The sequence below is a fragment of the Pristiophorus japonicus genome, chromosome 2 (assembly GCF_044704955.1).
Source record: "Pristiophorus japonicus isolate sPriJap1 chromosome 2, sPriJap1.hap1, whole genome shotgun sequence".
Lineage (NCBI taxonomy): Eukaryota > Metazoa > Chordata > Chondrichthyes > Pristiophoridae > Pristiophorus > Pristiophorus japonicus.
Window position 1 is genome coordinate 38,405,297 of NC_091978.1, and position 21,063 is coordinate 38,426,359.

Consider the following 21,063-nt stretch of genomic DNA (forward strand, 5'->3'; position numbering starts at 1 on the left):
AGAAGACACAGCCACCAATGGTTGAGCGATTATAATCATGAATGCTCAAGAGGGCAGAATTAGAGGAGTGCAGACATATTGGGATGGTTGTGGGGCTGGAGGAGATTACAGAGCTGGGGAAGGACGAGACCATGGAGGGATTTGTAAACCAGGATGAGAATTTTGAAATCGAGATGTTTCTTAACCGGGAGCCAATGTAGGTCAGCAAGCATAGGGATGATGGGTGAGCGGGACTTGGTGCGAGTTAGGACTTGGGTAGCCGAGTTTTGGATGACCTCAAGTTTATGTCGGGTAGAATGTGGGAGGCCAGCCAGGAGTGCATTGGAATAGTCAAGTTTGATGGTAACAAAGGAATGGATGAGAGTTTCAGCAGCAAATGAGCTGAGACAGGGGCGGAGATGGGCAATGTTACAGAGGTGGAAATAGGCGGTTTTACTTATGCCGTGGATATGTGGCTGGGAGCTCATTTCAGCGTCAAATATGACATCAAGGTTGTGAACAGTTTGGTTCAGCCTCAGACATGCTAGGGAGAGGGATGGAGTCGGTGGCTAGGGAATTGTGGTAGGGACCGAAGACAATGGCTTTAGTTTTCCCAATATTTAATTGGAGAAAATTTCTGCTCATCCAGTACTGGATGTTGGCAAAGCAGTCTGACAATTTAGAGACCGTGGAGGGGTCGAGAAAAGTGGTGCTGAGGTAGAGCTGGGTGTCGCCAGCATATATGTGGAAACTGACGCTGTGTTTTCAGATGATGTCGCCAGGGGGTAACATGTAGATATAAATAGGAGGAGGCCAAGGTTGATCCTTGGGGGACACCAAAGGTAACGATGCAGTAGTGGGAAGATAAGCAATTGCAGGTGATTCTCTGGCTATGATTAGATAGATAAGAATGTAACCAGGCGAGTGCAGTTCCACCTAGCTAGAAGATGATGGAGAGGTGTTGGAGGAGGATGGAATGGTCAACCGCTGCAGGCAGGTCAAAGTACGAGGAGGGATAGATTACCTTTGTCACAGTCACATTGATATCATTTATTAGTAGTGTAAACAGTAGGGAACATAAAGCAGCCCTGACCATTCATCATCATCAAATGTTTGCTATCACCTGGAGAGTTTTCAATCCAGTTGACTAATTACTGTTAATTTCATGAGCTTAAATATCTCTCATTATTAAACACAGTCAAAAAACCAAGTATTTTTCCCACCAGCTAGTTCTTTTCCACTTCAGAGACTTGGACACATAAATCTAGACTGACACTCCAGTGCAGTGCTGAGGGAGTGCTGCACTGTCTGAGGTACCGTCTTTCGGATGAGATGTTAAAGCGAGGCCCCGTCTGCTCTCTCAGCTGGACGTAAAAGATCCCATGGCACTATTTTGAAGAAGAGCAGGGGAGTTATCCCCAGTACCTTGGCCAATATTTATCCCTCAACCAACATCACTAAAACAGATTATCTGGTCATCGTCACATTGCTGTTTGTGGCAGCTTGCTCTGCGCAAATTGGCTGCCACGTTTCCCACATTACAACAGTGACTACACTTCAAAAAGTACTTAATTGGCTGTAAAGCGCTTTGAGACGTCCAGTGGTCGTGAAAGGTGCTACAGAAATGCAAGTCTTTCTTTTTCTTTTTCTTTCTAATACATCCTCAAAGATTTGTAGAACCTTTATCTGTCATGGTTTATTTCTTCTAAATTCGCACTGGCTGCTCCTTTTGCCCTCTGCACTCTTTGGATGAAAATTGATATCCTCTTGTAAAATGCCCTTGAACATTTTCTCCACTACAGTCAATACTACCTAGCTTGTAATCCAAGGTTCACATCTCACTCTGTTTTTAAATACCAGGATAACTTTGTTGTCCTTTGGTCGTCAGGTAGAGCTCCTGTATTTCTTGACCTCCTTAATGTGTTTGCTAGAAGTATTCCCTATTTCCTCTTTCATTTCCTTGTGGATTCTAGGGTTTATTTTGCTTGGCCAAGGTGGCTACTGGACCCATCCCTTGGGTTTCTTCATCACACACCACACATTTCAGTGACCTCTGCATATGTTGTAGATTTCAGAGTAAAAATGTCTGATCGGGAATTAGTCACCAGTCTTTGTTTGTGAGGAATTCATTGAAAGATGTCTACCATTTCCTGATCTTCCACAATATTTCTATCCAACTTGAACTTTAAAGGAATGATCTGACCGTTAACACTTCGTATATAGCTGAATTTTTTATGCTCCCTTTTGTCATTTTCACAGGGGCTGTAGGCCAGAAAACAAAAGGTAAAATGTTGTATCTCTATCTAACCAATGCTCCCAGCAAGTGTGGTTCCCCACTGTGTGGGCTAGATTGCGGAATTAACCCGCACAATCCAACTTTTCATTGGCAATTTACTTCTCCTGATATCCATTTAGTTAAACTCAATTTATCTTTGTGCAATACAATTCTCACTGTATTATGTTTCCTTGCCTCTTTTAAAATAACTCTGCTTCGCCTTTGCTCTGCATTCAGCCCCTGTGGACTTTGTTCTCCTTGTGTTACTTCTTTGTCTCAGACACATTTTCTATCCACATCCTTTAATCTTTAATCATACTCCAATGTAAAAACAGAAAAGCCCTGATATTAATTTGGAGCAGGATTTGGGTGGGCATGGGCCAAGGTGGACAGTAAACTAAAACAAAAGACAGAAAAAAGATGAGTGGAGGTGGAGGGCAGAGAAGCCAGAGGCAAGAAACAAAAAGGGCCACTGAATATAAAAGGGCTGCAGGAGGGGTCAAAACTAAAAATCATGGTTTAAAAACTATGATGAAAACACTCTACCGAAACGCACGCAGCATTCGAAAGCAAGTAAATGAGTTGACGGCACAAATCATTACAAATGGGTATGATTTGATGGCCATTACAGAAACATGGTTGCAAGGTGGCCAAGACTGGGAATTAAACATACAGGGGTATCTGACGATTCAGAAAGATAGGCAAGAAGGGAAAGGAGGTGGGGTAGCTCTGTTAATAAAAGATGATATCAGGACAATTGTGAGGGATGATATTGGCTCCAATGAACAAAATGTTGAATCATTGTGGGTGGAGATTAGAGATAGTAAAGGGAAAAAGTCACTGGTCGGCGTAGTTTATAGGCCCCCAAATAATAACTTCACGGTGGGGCGGGCAATAATCAAGGGAATAATGGAGGCATGTGAAAAAGGAACGGCAGTAGTCATGGGGGATTTTAACCTACATATCGATTGGTCAAATCAAATCGCACGGGGTAGCCTAGAGGAGGAATTCATAGAATGCATACGGGATTGTTTCCTAGAACAGTATGTAACAGAACCTACAAGGGAGCAAGCCATCTTAGATCTGGTCCTTTGTAATGAGACAGGAAAAATAAACGATCTCCTCGTAAAAGATCCTCTCGGAATGAGTGATCACAATGTGGTTGAATTTGTAATACAGATTGAGGATGAGGAACTTATGTCAGAAACGAGCGTACTATGCTTAAACAAAGGGGACTACAGTGGGATGAGGGCAGAGTTGGCTAAAGTAGACTGGAAACAAGGACTAAACGGTGGCACAATTGAGGAACAGTGGAGGACTTTTAAGGAGCTCTTTCATAGTGCACAACAAAAATATATTCCAGTGAAAAAGAAGGGCGGCAAGAGAAGGGATAACCAGCCGTGGATAATCAAGGAAATAAAGGAAGGTATCAAATCAAAGACCAATGCGTATAAGGTGGCCAAGGCTAATGGGAAACTAGAGGATTGGGAAAATTTTAAGCAACAGCAAAGAATGACTAAAAAAGCAATAAAGAAAGGGAAGAAAGATTACGAAGGTAAACTTGCGCAAAACATAAAAACAGATAGTAAAAGCTTTTACAGATATATAAAATGGAAAAGAGTGACTAAAGTAAATGTTGGTCCCTTAGAAGATGAAAAGGGGGATTTAATAATGGGAAATGTGGAAATGGCTGAGACCTTAACCAATTATTTTGCTTCCGTCTTCACAGTGGAAGACACAAAAAACATGCCAAAATCTGCAGGCCACAGGAATGTGGGAAGGAAGGACCTTGAGACAATCACTATCACTAGGGGGGTAGTGCTGGACAGGCTAATGGGACTGAAGGTAGACAAGTCCCCTGGTCCTGATGAAATGCATTCCAGGGTATTAAAAGAGATGGCAGAAGTTATAGCAGATGCATTCGTTATAATCTACCAAAATTCTCTGGACTCTGGGGAGGTACCAGCAGATTGGAAAGCAGCTAATGTAACGCCTCTGTTTAAAAAAGGGGGCAGGCAAAAGGCAGGTAACTATAGGCCGGTTAGTTTAACATCTGTAGTGGGGTAAATGCTTGAAACTATCATTAAGGAAGAAATAGCGGGACATCTAGATAGGAATAGTGCAATCAAACAGACGCAGCATGGATTCATGAAAGGGAAATCATGTTTGACTAACTTACTGGAATTCTTTGAGGATATAACGAGCATGGTGGATAAAGGTGTACCGATAGATGTGGTGTATTTAGATTACCAAAAGGCATTCGATAAGGTGCCACCGAAAGGTTACTACAGAAGATAAAGGTACGCGGAGTCAGAGGAAATGTATTAGCATGGATAGAGAATTGGCTGGCGAACAGAAAGCAGAGAGTCGGGATAAATGGGTCCTTTTCCGGTTGGAAATCAGTGGTTAGTGGTGTGCCACAGGGATCGGTGCTGGGACCACAACTGTTTACAATATACATAGATGACCTAGAAGAGGGGACAGAGTGTAGTGCAACAAAATTTGCAGATGACACTAAGATTAGTGGGAAAGCGAGTTGTGTAGAGGACTCAGAGAGGCTGCAAGGAGATTTGGATAGGTTAAGCGAATGGGCTAAGGTTTGGCAGATGGAATACAATGTCGGAAAGTGTGAGGTCATCCACCTTGGGGAAAAAAAACAGTAATAGGGAATATTATTTGAATGGGGAGAAATTACAACATGCTGTGGAGCAGAGGGACCTGGGGTCCTTGTACATGAAACTCTTTTTGGTCCTTGTACATGAATCCCAAAAGGTTAGTTTGCAGGTGCTGCAGGTAATCAGGAAGGCAAATGGAATGTTGGCCTTCATTGCGAGAGGGATGGAGTACAAAAGCAGGGAGGACTTGCTGCAACTGTATAAGGTATTGGTAAGGCCGCACCTGGAGCACTGCATGCAGTTTTGGTCACCTTAAGGAAGGATATACTAGCTTTGGAAGGGGTACAGAGAAGATTCACTAGGCTGATTCCAGAAATGAGGGGGTTACCTTATGATGATAGATTGAGTGGACTGGGTCTTTACTCCTTGGAGTTCAGAAGGATGAGGGGTGATCTTATAGAAACATTTAAAATCATGAAAGTGATAGACAAGATAGAGGCAGAGAGGTTGTTTCCATTGGTAGGGGAGACTAGAACTAGGGGGCACAGCCTCAAAATACGGAGGAGCCAATTTAAAACCAAGTTGAGAAAGAATTTCTTCTCCCAGAGGGTTGTGAATCTGTGGAATTCTCTGCCTAAGGAAGCAGTTTGAGGCTAGCTCATTGAATGTTTTCAAGTCCAAAGATAGATAGATTTTTAACCAATAAGGGAATTAAGGGTTACGGGGAGAGGGCGGGTAAGTGGCGCTGAGTCCACGACCAGATCAGCCATGATCTTATTGAATGGCGGAGCAGGCTCGAGGGGCTAGATGGCCTACTCCTGTTCCTAATTCTTATGTTCTTATGACTCCGAACCCAGCAGCGTGAGGCCCGGGAGATTTTAACTCTGGCCTCGTGTGCTTAGGCTCAGTCAGTCTTCTGCCGAAACCAACGGTGTACCAGCAGGTGGGAGGGCAATGTCAGGCCATCACCGGGGAACAAAGCAACAGTCCCCGTTGCGGGTAAGTGGCTGGGAGAGTGTTTGACAGGGATCCCATGATCGCGGGGTAATGGGCATGGCGGGTGGGGGGCGGGGGGGGGGGGGAGGGTGCCCGCGACAGAGAGTGACATCTCGGCGGGTAAGTCCCACGGGTAATTTGAACTGTATCCCCACCCCACACAGTTTCTGCTGGGCAGGCAGGGTTAAAATTGCCCCAAATATGTTGGAAACACACATGTCAGTCAGCATGTATAAGCAGCATCTGTTCAGCCTCCAAAGAACTCACTTCAGGAGTGGAAGCAAGTCTTCCTCGATTCCGAGGGACTGCCTATGATGATGATAGGGAGAACAGATAAGTTATTCCCTCGGGCGCAGACTCTTCTTCAGAACCGAAAAGTAAGAGGCACATCACAAAAGGGGGTGGTATGTATAAACAAACAGAGAGGAATTGTGCCTTTGGTTGGAAAAACTGCAGAGGAAGGGAGGAAACGAATTTAAGGAGCTAGGAGCTAAATTAAAAAGTAGGACCTCAAAAGTAGTAATCTCGGGATTGCTACCAGTGCCACGTGATAGTCAGAGTAGGAATCGCAGGATAGCGCAGATGAATACGTGGCTTGAGCAGTGGTGCAGCAGGGAGGGATTCAAATTCCTGGGGCATTGGAACCGGTTCTGGGGGAGGTGGGACCAGTACAAACCGGACGGTCTGCACCTGGGCAGGACCGGAACCAATGTCCTAGGGGGAGTGTTTGCTAGTGCTGTTGGGGAGGATTTAAACTAATATGGCAGGGGGATGGGAACCAATGCAGGGAGACAGAGGGAGACAAAAAGGAGGCAAAACCAAAAGACAGAAAGGAGATGAGGAAAAGTGGAGGGCAGAGAAACCCAAGGCAAAGAACAAAAAGGGCCACTGTACAGCAAAATTCTAAAAGGACAAAGGATGTTAAAAAAACAAGCCTGAAGGCTTTGTGTCTTAATGCAAGGAGTATCCACAATAAGGTGGATGAATTAACTGTGCAAATACATGTTAACAAATATGATGTGATTGGGATTACGGAGACGTGGCTCCAGGATGATCAGGGCTGGGAACTCAACATCCAGGGGTATTCAACATTCAGGAAGGATAGAATAAAAGGAAAAGGAGATGGGGTAGCATTGCTGGTTAAAGAGGAGATTAATGCAATAGTTAGGAAAGACATTAGCTTGGATGATGTGGAATCTATATGGGTAGAGCTGCAGAACACCAAAGGGCAAAAATTGTTAGTGGGAGTTGTGTACAGACCTCCAAACAATAGTAGTGATGTTGGGGAGGGTATCAAACAGGAAATTAGGGGTGCATGCAATAAAGGTGCAGCAGTTATAATGGGTGACTTTAATATGCACATAGATTGGGCGAGCCAAACTGGAAGCAATACGGTGGAGGAGGATTTCCTGGAGTGCATAAGGGATGGTTTTCTTGACCAATATGTTGAGGAACCAACTAGGGGGGAGGCCATCTTAGACTGGGTGTTGTGTAATGAGAGAAGATTAATTAGCAATCTCATTGTGCGAGGCCCCTTGGGGAAGAGTGACCATAATATGGTGGAATTCTGCTTTAAAGAAGGGTAACTTTGAAGGTATGAGGCATGAATTGGCTAGGATAGATTGGCGAATGATACTTAAGGGGTTGACTGTGGATGGGCAATGGCAGACATTTAGAGACCGCATGGATGAACTACAACAATTGTACATTCCTGTCTGGCGTAAAAATAAAAATGGGAAGGTGGCTCAACCGTGGCTATCAAGGGAAATCAGGAATAGTATTAAAGCCAAGGAAGTGGCATACAAATTGGCCAGAAATAGCAGCGAACCCGGGGACTGGGAGAAATTTAGAACTCAGCAGAGGAGGACAAAGGGTTTGATTAGGGCAGGGAAAATGGAGTACGAGAAGAAGCTTGCAGGGAATATTAAGGCGGATTGCAAAAGTTTCTATAGGTATGTAAAGAGAAAAAGGTTAGTAAAGACAAACGTAGGTCCCCTGCAGTCAGAATCAGGGGAAGTCATAACGGGGAACAAAGAAATGGCAGACCAATTGAACAAGTACTTTGGTTCGGTATTCACGAAGGAGGACACCAACAACCTTCCGGATATAAAAGGGGTCAGAGGGTCTAGTAAGGAGGAGGAACTGAGGGAAATCTTTATTAGTCAGGAAATTGTGTTGGGGAACTTGATGGGATTGAAGGCCGATAAATCCCCAGGGCCTGATGGACTGCATCCCAGAGTACTTAAGGAGGTGGCCTTGGAAATAGCGGATGCATTGACAGTCATTTTCCAACATTCCATTGACTCTGGATCAGTTCCTATCGAGTGGAGGGTAGCCAATGTAACCCCACTTTTAAAAAAAGGAGGGAGAGAGAAAACAGGGAATTATAGACTGGTCAGCCTGACCTCAGTAGTGGAATCAATTATTAAGGATATCATAGCAGTGCATTTGGAAAATGGTGACATGATAGGTCCAAGTCAGCTTGGATTTGTGAAAGGGAAATCATGCTTGACAAACCTTCTGGAATTTTTTGAGGATGTTTCCAGTAAAGTGGACAAGGGAGAACCAGTTGATGTGGTATATTTGGACTTTCAGAAGGCTTTCGACAAGGTCCCACACAAGAGATTAATGTGCAAAGTTAAAGCACATGGGATTGGTGGTAGTGTGCTGACATGGATTGAGAACTGGTTGTCAGACAGGAAGCAAAGAGTAGGAGTAAATGGGTACTTTTCAGAATGGCAGGCAGTGACTAGTGAGGTACCGCAAGGTTCTGTGCTGGGGCCCCAGCTGTTTACATTGTACATTAATGATTTAGACGAGGGGATTAAATGTAGTATCTCCAAATTTGCGGATGACACTAAGTTGGGTGGCAGTGTGAGCTGCGAGGAGGATGCTATGAGGGAGGCTGCAGAGTGACTTGGATAGGTTAGGTGAGTGGGCAAATGTATGGCAGATGAAGTATAATGTGGATAAATGTGAGGTTATCCACTTTGGTGGTAAAAACAGAGAGACAGACTATTATCTAAATGGTGACAGATTAGGAAAAGGGGAGGTGCAACGAGACCTGGGAGTCATGGTACATCAGTCATTGAAGGTTGGCATGCAGGTACAGCAGGCGGTTAAGAAAGCAAATGGCATGTTGGCCTTCATAGCGAGGGGATTTGAGTACAGGGACAGGGAGGTGTTGCTACAGTTGTACAGGGCCTTGGTGAGTCCACACCTAGAGTATTGTGTACAGTTTTGGTCTCCTAACTTGAGGAAGGACATTCTTGCTATTGAGGGAGTGCAGCGAAGATTCACCAGACTGATTCCCGGGATGGTGGGACTGACCTATCAAGAAAGACTGGATCAACTGGGCTTGTATTCACTGGAGTTCAGAAGAATGAGAGGGGACCTCATAGAAACGTTTAAAATTCTGACGGGTTTAGACAGGTTAGATGCAGGAAGAATGTTCCTGATGTTGGGGAAGTCCAGAACCAGGGGTCACAGTCTAAGGATAAGGGGTAAGCCATTTAGGACCGAGATGAGGAGAAACTTCTTCACCCAGAGAGTGGTGAACCTGTGGAATTCTCTACCACAGAAAGTAGTTGAGGCCAATTCACTAAATATATTCAAAAGGAAGTTAGATGAAGTCCTTACTACTAGGGGGATCAAGGGGTATGGCGAGAAAGCAGGAATGGGGTACTGAAGTTGCATGTTCAGCCATGAACTCATTGAATGGCGGTGCAGGCTAGAAGGGCTGAATGGCCTACTCCTGCACCTATTTTCTATATTTCTATAACTACTGCCTCATCAGCTTAACATCAATTGTGGACAAGTTACTGGCATCTATCATTAGGGACAGAGTGATTGAGCACTTGCGTAAGAATGACATGATCAAACCGAGTCAGTATGGATTTATGAAGTGTTGGTCGTGTCTGACTAATCTAATGTAATTTAATTTTTTGAGGCGTTCATGTTGAGTATACATGGTGGGTATACGTGGTGGGTATACATGGTGGGTATACGTGGTGGGTATACATGGTGGGTATACATGGTGGGTACACATGGTGGGTATACATGGTGGGTACTGGCGTGGTGGGTATACGTGGTGGATATACGTGGTGGGTATACGTGGTGGGTACTAGCGTGGTGGGTATACATGGTGGGTATACGTGGTGGGTATACATGGTGGGTACTAGCGTGGTGGGTATACATGGTGGGTACTAGCGTGGTGGGTATACATGGTGGGTATACATAGTGGGTATACATGGTGGGTATACGTGGTGGGTACTAGCATGGTGGGTATACGTGGTGGGTACTAGCGTGGTGGGTATACATGGTGGGTACTAGCGTGGTGGGTATACATGGTGGGTACTAGCGTGGTGGGTATACGTGGTGGGAACTAGCGTGGTGGGTAGGGGAATGTAAATGGATATTGTCTATATGGACCTCCAGGAGGCACTTGATAAGGTTCTGCACAAAGGATTATTAGCAAAAATGAAAGTGGGCGGAATTGGAGATAACCTTGTGACATGGGTTGGTAATTGATTGGGAGGGAGGAGACAGAGCATGGGAATAAAGGGAACATACTCTGATTGGCTGGTGTTCCCGAGGGACCTGTACTGGGGCTTCAGCTTTTCACTATATATATCTCAATGATTTCAATATTGGAATAGAGAGTTGTATATCGAAGTTTGCAGATGATATGAGGCACTGTATTGTGTGTAGATGGGAGCAATAATTTATAAAGAGATAGACAGACAAAGTGAGGGGGCAAAACTTTGACAGACGGAGCTCATTGTGGGGCCGTATGAGATCATCCACTTTGGATCCATGAAAGACAACCAGAATATTTTCTTAATGGTGAGAAACTAATAGCTATAGAGAAGCAAAGGGATTTGGGTATCCATGTAAAAAAATCACTAAAAGTTGGTGCACAGGTACATTAAGTAATCAAAAAAGGTTAACATAACGTTGGCCTTTATTTCAAGTAGGATGGAATTCAAAAGTGAGGAAGTGATGGTTCAGTTGTAAAGAACCTTGGTCAGACTCCATCTGGAGTACTGCATTCAGTTTTGGGCACCAATCCTCGGGAAAGATATATTGGCCTTGGAGGCAATACACAGCCGATTCATCAGAATTATACCAGGACTTACAGGATTAAATTATGAGGACAACTTGCATAAACATAGTTTATATTGCCTTGACTTTTGAAGGTTGAAAGGTGTGCTAATTACAATAGTGGCTACACTTCAAAAGCACTTCATTAGCTGTGAGGCGCTTTGGGACATCCTGAGGTCATGAAAGATACTATGTAAACGCAAGTTATTCCTGTATTTCTTTTAATTGAGGTATAGATCTAATTGAATGGCAGAACAGGCTTGAGGGGCTGGTCTATTCCTGATCCTATGAGGGGAAGCATCAATAGAATGATCATCTCAATCAAGTAATACACAGCAGCATTGAAAAAATAAACGACATTAAAGAAACAACTGATAGAAAGAAAGACTTGGAATTATATAGCACCTTTCACGACCACTGGATGTCTCAAAGCGCTTTACAGAAAATGAAATACTTTTGGAGTGCAGTCACTGTTGAAATGTAGGAAATGCAGCAGCCAATTTGTGCACAGCAAGCTCCCACAAACAGTAATGTGATAATGACCAGATAATCTGTTTTAGTGATGTTGATTGAGGGATAAATATTGGCCAGGGCACCGAGGATAACTCCCCTGCTCTTCTTCGAAATAGTGCCATGGGATCTTTTACGTCCACCTGAGAGAGCAGACGGGGCCTCGGTTTAACGTCTCAGCCGAAGGACGGGCATGTGACTAGCTAAGGGTAATGATGGAAATGGAAGAGATGGAAAAAGTGGAAAACCAGGGGGTCTGATATGAAATTAAAATAGGTTTGAAATTCAAGATATAGTTAAAGTCTGAAGTTAATTAAGTCAATGTTCAGACCAGAGTGTTGCAGGGAGCTGAGGAAAAAAATGAGATATTGGAATAGAAATTGGTTCAGACCTGTTTTCGGCTGTATAACGGATCCTGTGTATGGATCCCAATCGGGAGGCACAAGGCTCGCCGGAAATTGGGCCTAGTTTGAGTGAGCTGCCACCGCCTGTCGTGACCACATGCAGCTCGCCCATTTCACCTGTGAAAGTCAGGGTAAGCTTGATGTGGAAATATGTTGGTGGTGGTGGAAATGGCAGAAGGTGACGGCAGATTTGGAAGGTGGTAGGATGGAAGTGCAGACTAGGGACTCTGTTATGGTTGTCAGAGGAAGGGGAGGTGGTCAGGGCAGAAGCACAGGAAGTGGGACAGACCCAATCCATCCTGTTCGGGGTCAATCTCGTTGACTACTGCGGAGGGGAACCCCTAACTGAAGAAAAAGGAGGACATTTCAGGAGGTCTGGAATAAAAAGGTAGAGCCATTGGAGCAGAGTTGAGAGGGATGGAGAAACTAGGAGAAATGGGAGTCTTTATAGGATCCAGGCTGGGAAGAAGCCAGCTCCGTGTAGTTATGGGAGTTAGTGGGCTTGCAGTAGATGTCAATGAAAAGCCCATTGCTGGAGATCAAGAGCTGCATTGCCAGGAAGGGATGCAAGGAGTCAGGGATGGACTATGTGAAGGCGAGGAACAGGAGGAAGTTGGAAGTATAGTTAATGAATTCTGCTTCACCTGGCCCCTCCAGGGTCAATTTTACACGTGCCTTGAAGGGACTCTTCTGTCTGCAGACCAGTTGCAGACCTGTTTTAAGCCTGGCAAGAAAGCTGTGGTGGCTTCCACACTCAGGCCCCAGTTATGGTATACCTATATAAAACACTCGAGTATTGTGCCCATTTCCGGGCACTACACTTTAGGAAGGATGTGAAGGCTTTGGAGAGGGTACAGAAGAGGTTTGCTAGAATGGTACCAGGGATGAAGGATTATATTTGCGTGGACAGACCGCAGAAGCTGGGGCTGTTCTCCTGGGAGCAGAGTGGGCTCTGAGGAGATTAGACCAAGGTGTTTAAAATTATGAAGGATTTAGGTAGAGTAAATAAAGAGAAAGTATTTCCAATAGTTGAAGGATCGATAACCCGGGCACAGATTTAAGGTAATTGGCAAAAGAACCAGAGGCGAGATGAGGAAAAACCTTTTTACGCAACGAGTGGTTAGGATTTGGAATGCACAGCCTGATAGGGTGGTGGATACAGATTCAATAGTAGCCTTCAAAAGGGGATTGAATAAATACTTGAAGGAGAAAATATTGCAGGGGTATGGGGAAAGAGCGGGGAAGTAGGACTAACTGGATTGCTTGTCAAACGAGCCGGTGCAGACTCGATGGGCCGAATGGCTTCCTTCTGTGCTGTACTATTTTACGCCCCTATGATTCTATGAAAATACAGTTGGGGTGCCATTGATGCAATCATTTCATGAAATCCTCGCCTGCTTTAGGAGTGCAACTCATCCAGCTGCAGGTTATTATTAAAAATGGCGTGGAAAGGTTGTGTCCCAAGCGGGAAAGTAACCTGTTCGATTTTAACTGACCACATGCCCAGTTTCTGCCAGACGGATAGGGTTCAAATCGACCCCACACTTTGCAATCTTGCAATGAGAATGTAAAAGATAGTTCAATGCCTCATAAGTTGATCAGAAAGGAAACGTTTCACCTATACTGGAGATCAATTGGAAACGGAGAACATTCTGGGACCTGGCAGATACCGTTAGTTGCATAGATATTCATGGTTATTATGCATCCAAGGGACTGTTTTCAATATATGAAGTGCAGGATCTCTCTGGTCGCTATGCGCAGTGAGATCAGAAACACATATTTACAATGTCAATACACAGCAACCAGAGCAGATCTTCCCCAAGGATGGACAAGAATAACTGGAAAGTATGATCAAACAATAAGTTGGAAAGTGTGGGTGTAGTTATTTTAGAAGATAATGGAAGTATTCATATCCATTTTCAACTTGCCATTCTTGGGACTCCATCCCTAAACCCTTCTGCCTCTGGGTTTCCTTCTCCTTTCAAGATCTTGCTCAGAATTCACCTCCGCTCAAGCTTTTGGTCGCTCCCCTAATTTGTCCATCTTTTGCTCGCAATCCATTTTCCTTTTGCCGCTGTGAAGCACTGTGGGCCATGTTTCCACATTATAGGCGCTATGTCAGCGTAGATTGCTGTTGCTGGTGTTGTTACCTCAAGTGTAATGTCAAGAAATGCACACACAAAAAAAGAGCAGTGAGACTATCATCAGGGAAATCCACACACAGCATTAGGGGGTTTTATTCCAAGTTTGTATTGGAGGCTGGGAATAGTCTGCCTGTTAAGATATTGACCAGAAAGCAACTCTTACTGGTGATTAGAAAGCAACTCTTACCATTGGGATATCTTAAGGAATTATGATTAACTTAACACTATGTTTCTCAATATGCTGATTCGCATTAAGTATGATTCTTTAAATGGGGGTGCTGATAACAGGGATTGGCTTGGAGGAACATCAGTAGGGTCGCTGTATGGGAGCGAACCAAAAGGTGTTTTCTGCTTTAGTCTTAATTCAGCGCTCTAGCACTGTCGGGCTCAGGAACTCCGCCAAGCTCTGATAATGTTGTCAGTGCTTAAAAAAAACAGAAGTTGCTCAAAATACACAGCAGGTCAGCCAGAATCGGAGCTCTGACGAAGGATCTCCACCCGACACGTGAACCCGTTTCTTCTCTTTTCAGATACTGACAGACCTACTGTACATTTCCAGGAATTTCTGTCGATATTTCAGATTTCCAGCATTTATATTTTTTTTCTCTCTTTAAACTGCCCACTGTTTAAACAAGCCTATTCGAATAAATCAACAGACAGAGAAATATACATAAGGATCTCATAGGCGATTCAAAATTCCAGATTGTTTTTCAAACTATGCAAAGCTATTGCAAACTAGCATTCGAGTAAATGGCAGCATTTGGAGCTTTTCATTGAAGCAGTCGTATGGTATAATAAAACATAGAAAAATAGAAAGTTACTGCACAGAAGGAGCCATTTTGGCCCATCGTATCCATGTCGGCCAACAAAGAACCGCACGGCCCTTGGTCAGCGGCCCTGAAGGTTACATATAAACCTATGAACAATGAACAATGGCAGAAAGGTAAAGAGCACCCAGCCCAACCAGTCCGCCCCACACAATTGCGACACCCCTTACACTGAATCATTCTACACTCCACCCCAACCGGAGCCATGTGATCTCCTGGGAGAGGCAAAAACCAGATAAAAACTGAGAGATGAGAACAAGGATTGTCGGAAAGGATCTTTAGCAAATCAAAGCACTATAAGTAAGGCAAAAGTCTGGGACCATGGAGAGGGACTCGCTCTCATTCTGAAACATCTAGGGGCTTGATTTCTTTCGGAAGGTTGTTGGTTATCATGCTCTTGGCAAATTCCTTTGTCCGCTATTTAATAAAATCTTTAATTCATTTAAATCGAATAGGCTAATGATTACAGAAAAACAGCACACAAGGGGGAAAGCTAGTTAGGTACATGAGGGAGAAAGGAATAGAATGATATGGCGATAGGGTGAATAAGGTGGGAATACGTTCATGTGGAACATAAACACCTGCATAGACTTGGTGAGCCAAATGGCTTATTTCTGTGCTGTAAAATTCTATGTAATAATTTGGGGGAATGAAGGGATATGGGGATAATACGGGGAAGGTGGAGTTGAGGTAGAAGGTCCGCCATGATCTTGTTGAATGGTGGAGCAGGCTCGAAGGGCCAAATGTTCGACTGTTGCTCCTGTTTCTTATGTTCTTATAAAGGATTTTTATCTGAATGCGTTAAGTGCCTCATGGGACGGCTGTCCGAAACCAGATGGCCAAGTACTTCCAGAGGATTTTCCCTTTGGGTGGATCGCCCATGTTAAATAGAACCGGTGGATCCTCCCTTTTTCACCTTGGCAGCGTTTAAGCATTTATTTCTCATTTTGGGCAAACGGACATTTTATTCAACAGAGTTGTAACAGCTTTTCTTTGGTAATTTGTAGTCAGGCCCAGGTTTACGCAGCCCACCAAAATGCGTCGCCGAGTGATAGCCCGGCCCGTGGGCAGCTCAATCCGGCTGAAGTGCGCTGCGAGCGGGCACCCCCAGCCCGATATCGCCTGGCTGAAGGACAACAAGCCTCTCACGCCTCAGGACATGGGAGACGCCAAGAAAAAGAAGTGGACTTTGACCCTGAAAAGCTTAAGGCCCGGAGACAGTGGGAAGTACACGTGCCGTGTCTATAGCAGAGCGGGCGAAATAAATGCAACGTACAAGGTTGAAGTAATCCGTAAGTACTGCACTGGATTTAAGAAGGGATTAAAGTAATGGTCTATTTGAAGACAGTTGCAAGCGGTCTTTATGTTTACAATGAGAAACACATGGGCGAATCTGTGCTCGGCTCCGAAAGAGTCGGACCTGGAGCGCGTTGCACATCTGGTAGTGATAAGGCTGTGCAGCTGTGTGCAGATGCTAAATGTGTTTTCATTCTAAACACAGGAGCAGAGATGCAAAACTCAAATCAGGCCTCATCCCACTGTCAGATGTGGTGGCTTTATTTCTAAAATCTGATTCAGGCAGCAGCGAAAAAAAAAAAGAAGGCAACTTTTTTTTCAACTTTGTCATTCAGCATCAAAAACAAATATTTATTCTTCACATGTCTCACTGTTACCGGAGATTTGTTGCTTCGAGTCTTTTACTTTTCTAAAACAGACAGATGTTTTCAAGAATCATTTTCATTAAGTTTTTAAACTGAAAAGCAGTTGATTTTAGGATTGATTAAAGGATTACTGGATTCATCACCCCCCACCCGTTACCACCACAGTTTTCTCCCCTCCTCAAGGCTGGGCAGCTCCAGCCAGTTGAATATCGGATTTGAGGCAGAATGTAGAGAAAAGTTTTTTAGGCTTGCATAGTAATGTCTTCGAAATGTCAGCTGAAATCCGAAGATGGCAGAGATTGCTTGACCTACTTTTTCTGCATTGCCGTGGGACACTCGTTCTGCTGTTTAGCCACAGAGGCTGACATTTATACCGAATGGCTTATTTCCCTCGCTGTACTGCCTCGCCCTTTTAAGGCACTGACCCGTGCTGAAGTGCGATTCCACAGGTAGTGGCAACCCTCTCTTACCATGCGCAACCAGCCATTCTTCCTGCGCAAGCCTAGACATGGAGAGGGTCTTCAGGCCATTGTACCATGGGAACCATTATAGCCAAATTCAGTCATGTCCTCTGTAATGTATTTGCTTAAGAATTCATAGCAATACATTGCTATTAAGAACTAATTGGTTTATTAGCAAAAGGTTTAACTATCACACTACACATTACCAGTTCATCCACCGGGCTCACACATTGCCTCATCCGTGGATACTCTGAACCCAACTGGCTGGGGTTTTATTGAGTGTTGTGAACATCACGTGACTGGCTAAGCCACTCCCAACTCAACAGCTCTACAAACCTGTGAGCATTCTCACAGGTACATACATTACACCCTCCTTGACCTGATATCCAGTAGACATCACTAGATGCCATTCAAGAACAGGAAACATTTTTTTTTCTGCTCCCAGAAGCAGATTTTTTTTTTTTCCTGCTCCCAGAAGCAAAATGTATCTCCCTGTCAGCGAACACAACACAAGCCAAGGTTTGATGTTCAGGCCTTCTGCTCTGTATGGCTTATCACTACACTAGGCATTTACCCTTCAGGCCATCCGGAAGATCACAAGTCATTCTTCATATAGCGATAAATTACTTGAAATTAATTTTGTTATGTATTAAGTGTATTCACTTCAAATAAGAATGCATACAGGTAATTCCCCCACATGTACCACCTTGTATGGTATGAGCTATACAGACCAGAAATATGCGGTTCCCAGTCTGTGTTGAAATACTGATTTCAGCTGCGGCTTTTATGTAGGAAAGAACTTGCATTTATATAGAGCCTTCCATATGCTCAAGACATGCCAAAACGCTTTACAGCCAATGAAGTACTTTTGAAGTTTAATCGCTGTTCTAATATAGGAAACGTGGCAGCCAAGTTATGCACAGCAAGGTCCCACAAACAGCAACGAGCCAACAACCAGACAATTTGTTTTACTGATGTTGGTTGAGGGATAAATATTGACCAGGACACTGGGAAAAGCTCCCCTACTCTTTAAATAGTGCCATGGGATCTTTTAGTTTGACATCAAGTTTGCAGATGACACTAAACTGAACTGGGTGGCGGTGTGAGCTGTGTGGGGGACGCTAAGAGGTGACTTGGACAGGTTAGGTAAGTGGGCAAATGCATGGCAGATGCAGTATAATGTGGATAAATATGAGGTTATCCATTTTGGGGGCAAAAACACAAAGGCAGAATATTATCTGAAAGGCGGCAGATTAGGAAAAGGAGAGGTGCAACGAGACCTGGGTGTCATGGTTCATCAGTCATTGAAGGTTGGCATGCAGGTACAGCAGGCGGTGAAGAAGGCAAATGGTATATTGGCCTTCATAGCTAGAGGATTTGAGTATGGGAGCAGGGAGGTCTTACTGCAGTTGTACAGGGCCTTAGTCAGGCCTAACCTGGAATATTGTGTTCAGTTTTGGTCTCCTAATCTGAGGAAGGACGTTCTTACTATTGAGGGAGTGCAGCGAAGGTTCACCAGACTAACTCCAGGGATGGCTGGACTGTCATATGAGGAGAGATTGGATCAACTGGGCCTTTATTCACTGGAGTTTAGAAGGATGAGAGGGGATCTCATAAAAACGTATAAGATTCTGACGGGACTGGACAGGTTAGATGCGGGAAGAATGTTCCCGATGTTGGGGAACCAGGGGACATAGTCTTAGGATAAGGCGTAGGCCATTTAGGACTGAGATGAGGAGAAACTTCTTCACTCAGAGAGTTGTTAACCTGTGGAATTCCCTGCCGCAGAGAGTTGTTGATGCCAGTTCATTGGATATATTCAAGAGGGTGTTAGATATGGCCCTTACGCTAAGGGGATCAAGGGGTATGGAGAGAAAGCAGGAAAGGGGTACTGAAGGAATGATCAGCCATGATCTTATTGAATGGCGTTGCAGGCTCGAAGGGCCAAATGGCCTACTCCTGCACCTATTTTCTATGTTTCTATGTTTATGTCCAGCTGATAGGGTAGAAAAGGCCTTGGTTCAATGTATCATCAATAAGATGGTACCTCTGACAGTGTGGCACTCCCTCCATATTGCACTGAGGTGTCAGCCTAGATTATATGCTCAAATCTCTCGAGTGGAACTTGAACTTACAACCTTCTGTCCAAGAGGTGAGAGAGCTACCATTGAGCAGTGCTCAGTACCCCTGAGCTAGGGAGGTTAAACTAAGACCCAGCCAGTGTTTCCACTCCAAAATATGAACCAGTGACCTTAGCATGAAAAAGTGTGCATTGTTATTCATTCTTGGGATGTGAGTGTTGCTGGCAAGGGCAGCATTTATTGACCATCCCTAATTGTCCTTGAGAAGGTGGTGGTGAGCTGTCTTCTTGAACTGCTGCAGTCCGTCTGGTGAAGGTACTCCCACAGTGCTGTTAGGAATTTGACCCAGCGACGATGAAAGAACGGCGATATCTGTCCAAGTCATGATGGTGTGTGACTTGCGGTGAACTTGGAGGAGCTGCTGATCCTTGTCCTTCTAGGTGGTGGAGGTCTTGGGCTTGGGAGGTTGCCTACAAAGATGCCTTGGCGAGTTTCGGAGGAGAAGCCTTTGTGTGTGTGTGTGTGTGTGTGTGTGTGTGTGTGTGCCTGTGTGCGTGTGGACATTAGATGAGGCTTGACTATGATGCTTTCCACAATCAAACTGGCCACTGACACTTGCCAATGACATATGGGACAATAGTTCCTTTAGTGAGGTAGTAGATTATGGCACAATTGTTAGTGCCCATAGGTGTCAACAAATGATACCTGCTTTCAGCACTAAACCTGCCCGAAAACAAAATAATGTCTATACACTTTCACAGTGTAACCCCTTGCTGAGACTACAGCCTGTACATTTTCTGAGCTATCCACTATCAATGAAATCACACAGGCAACCATGATTTAAGAGCCTAGAAGTTAATTAGGTTGTTTTTAAACCTTAAGGTACAGTTACCTCACTGCCAGCTGGTAATAATGGTAGTTCATTCATGAAAATCGAGCAGTCCAGGTTGGGCTGGCTTTTTCTGCTCCATTAGTGAAACCGCATGGAATTCAGAGTCACGGGGGAGAAATTCTGTTTTTCTGTGTGTCCAGGGTTTCTGCCAGAACCTTGAAATTAATTTTCAAATGATGACGTGCAGTCAGCTAAAGTCCAGCAGAACCTTGTTCAAAGTCGCTGTGTGCCTCAATCTGGTGTACATCCTTTTGGCTATGAATTGGTCCAAAAGCCAGCCGGTCCAACAAAAATATTTTAAAGTAACAAACGGGAGAAAAGCTGTTGTGCCGAGAGGAGGTTTCATTTACTCGGGTGTCGCACCGGTTAATGACTATAATAGCCTATTGAGTGCTACTATTATTACTACAGTCATTAGCCCCTTTATTTGTGCATTCGAATAGCATACAAAGGAAATATATGTAACATTACCAGAGAGAATTACCCCCCCCCCCTCTCCCCATAACTGCAAATGTTGTGGTCAGTCCCGAACATTTTCCCTCCCCCTGCACACAAACAACTCCCTACAATAAATGTCCAATCCATGCCCTTGAAGTTCGACGCGGCTTTACTTAAGCTGTCTGATTACGGCTAACAGCCCATAAAATTAGTGAAGCTTTGTAACTCGCTGATACGACGTAGAGATAGCTCTCCCTGAGCCGAGCGGCAACTTGATGCAATAACTAATGATGAATCAATGTGGGGGGGAAAAACATTGCAGTAAATGAATTAAAAAGGTGAAAGAAAAGATAAATGCACTGATTCCTTTTCTCTTTGCCAACGTAATTCGTGGCTGAGGCAAAAGAACAATTTCTGAACGGGCTTTGAGGGGGCTGATTCTCCATCCATTCGCTCAAGTTTTATTTATTCATTGTGTGCTCTTAACATCTGAAGTTGGAATATAAATTTTTGAGTCAAATAAGCGAATCTTTCACTGAGGTTTGTACCAAGGAATGATCAGCTTCTGATATTTGTAACTCGATGCAATTACCTTCTTTAAGATTTCTGAAGCCTCCCCTATCAGCACTATTCAAGGCAGGGGAGAGATGTTGGTGATCATTTTTTGGACTTAAAAA

General features: G+C 44.2%; 1 protein-coding gene across 2 annotated transcripts in view; it reads left to right on the forward strand.

The window, feature by feature from the left end:
• The window catches only part of LOC139236929 (fibroblast growth factor receptor-like 1), a 358,006-nt gene that overhangs the window by 306,068 nt on the left and 30,875 nt on the right, over window positions 1–21,063 (forward strand). The window contains exon 5 of one of the 2 annotated variants that reach the window (XM_070866868.1): window positions 15,861–16,145. The exons of the other annotated variant lie outside the window; for it this stretch is intronic. Within the exon in view, the coding sequence (XP_070722969.1) occupies window positions 15,861–16,145 (285 nt within the window). The remainder of the gene's footprint in view (window positions 1–15,860; window positions 16,146–21,063) is intronic. 2 annotated transcript variants of the gene reach the window in all.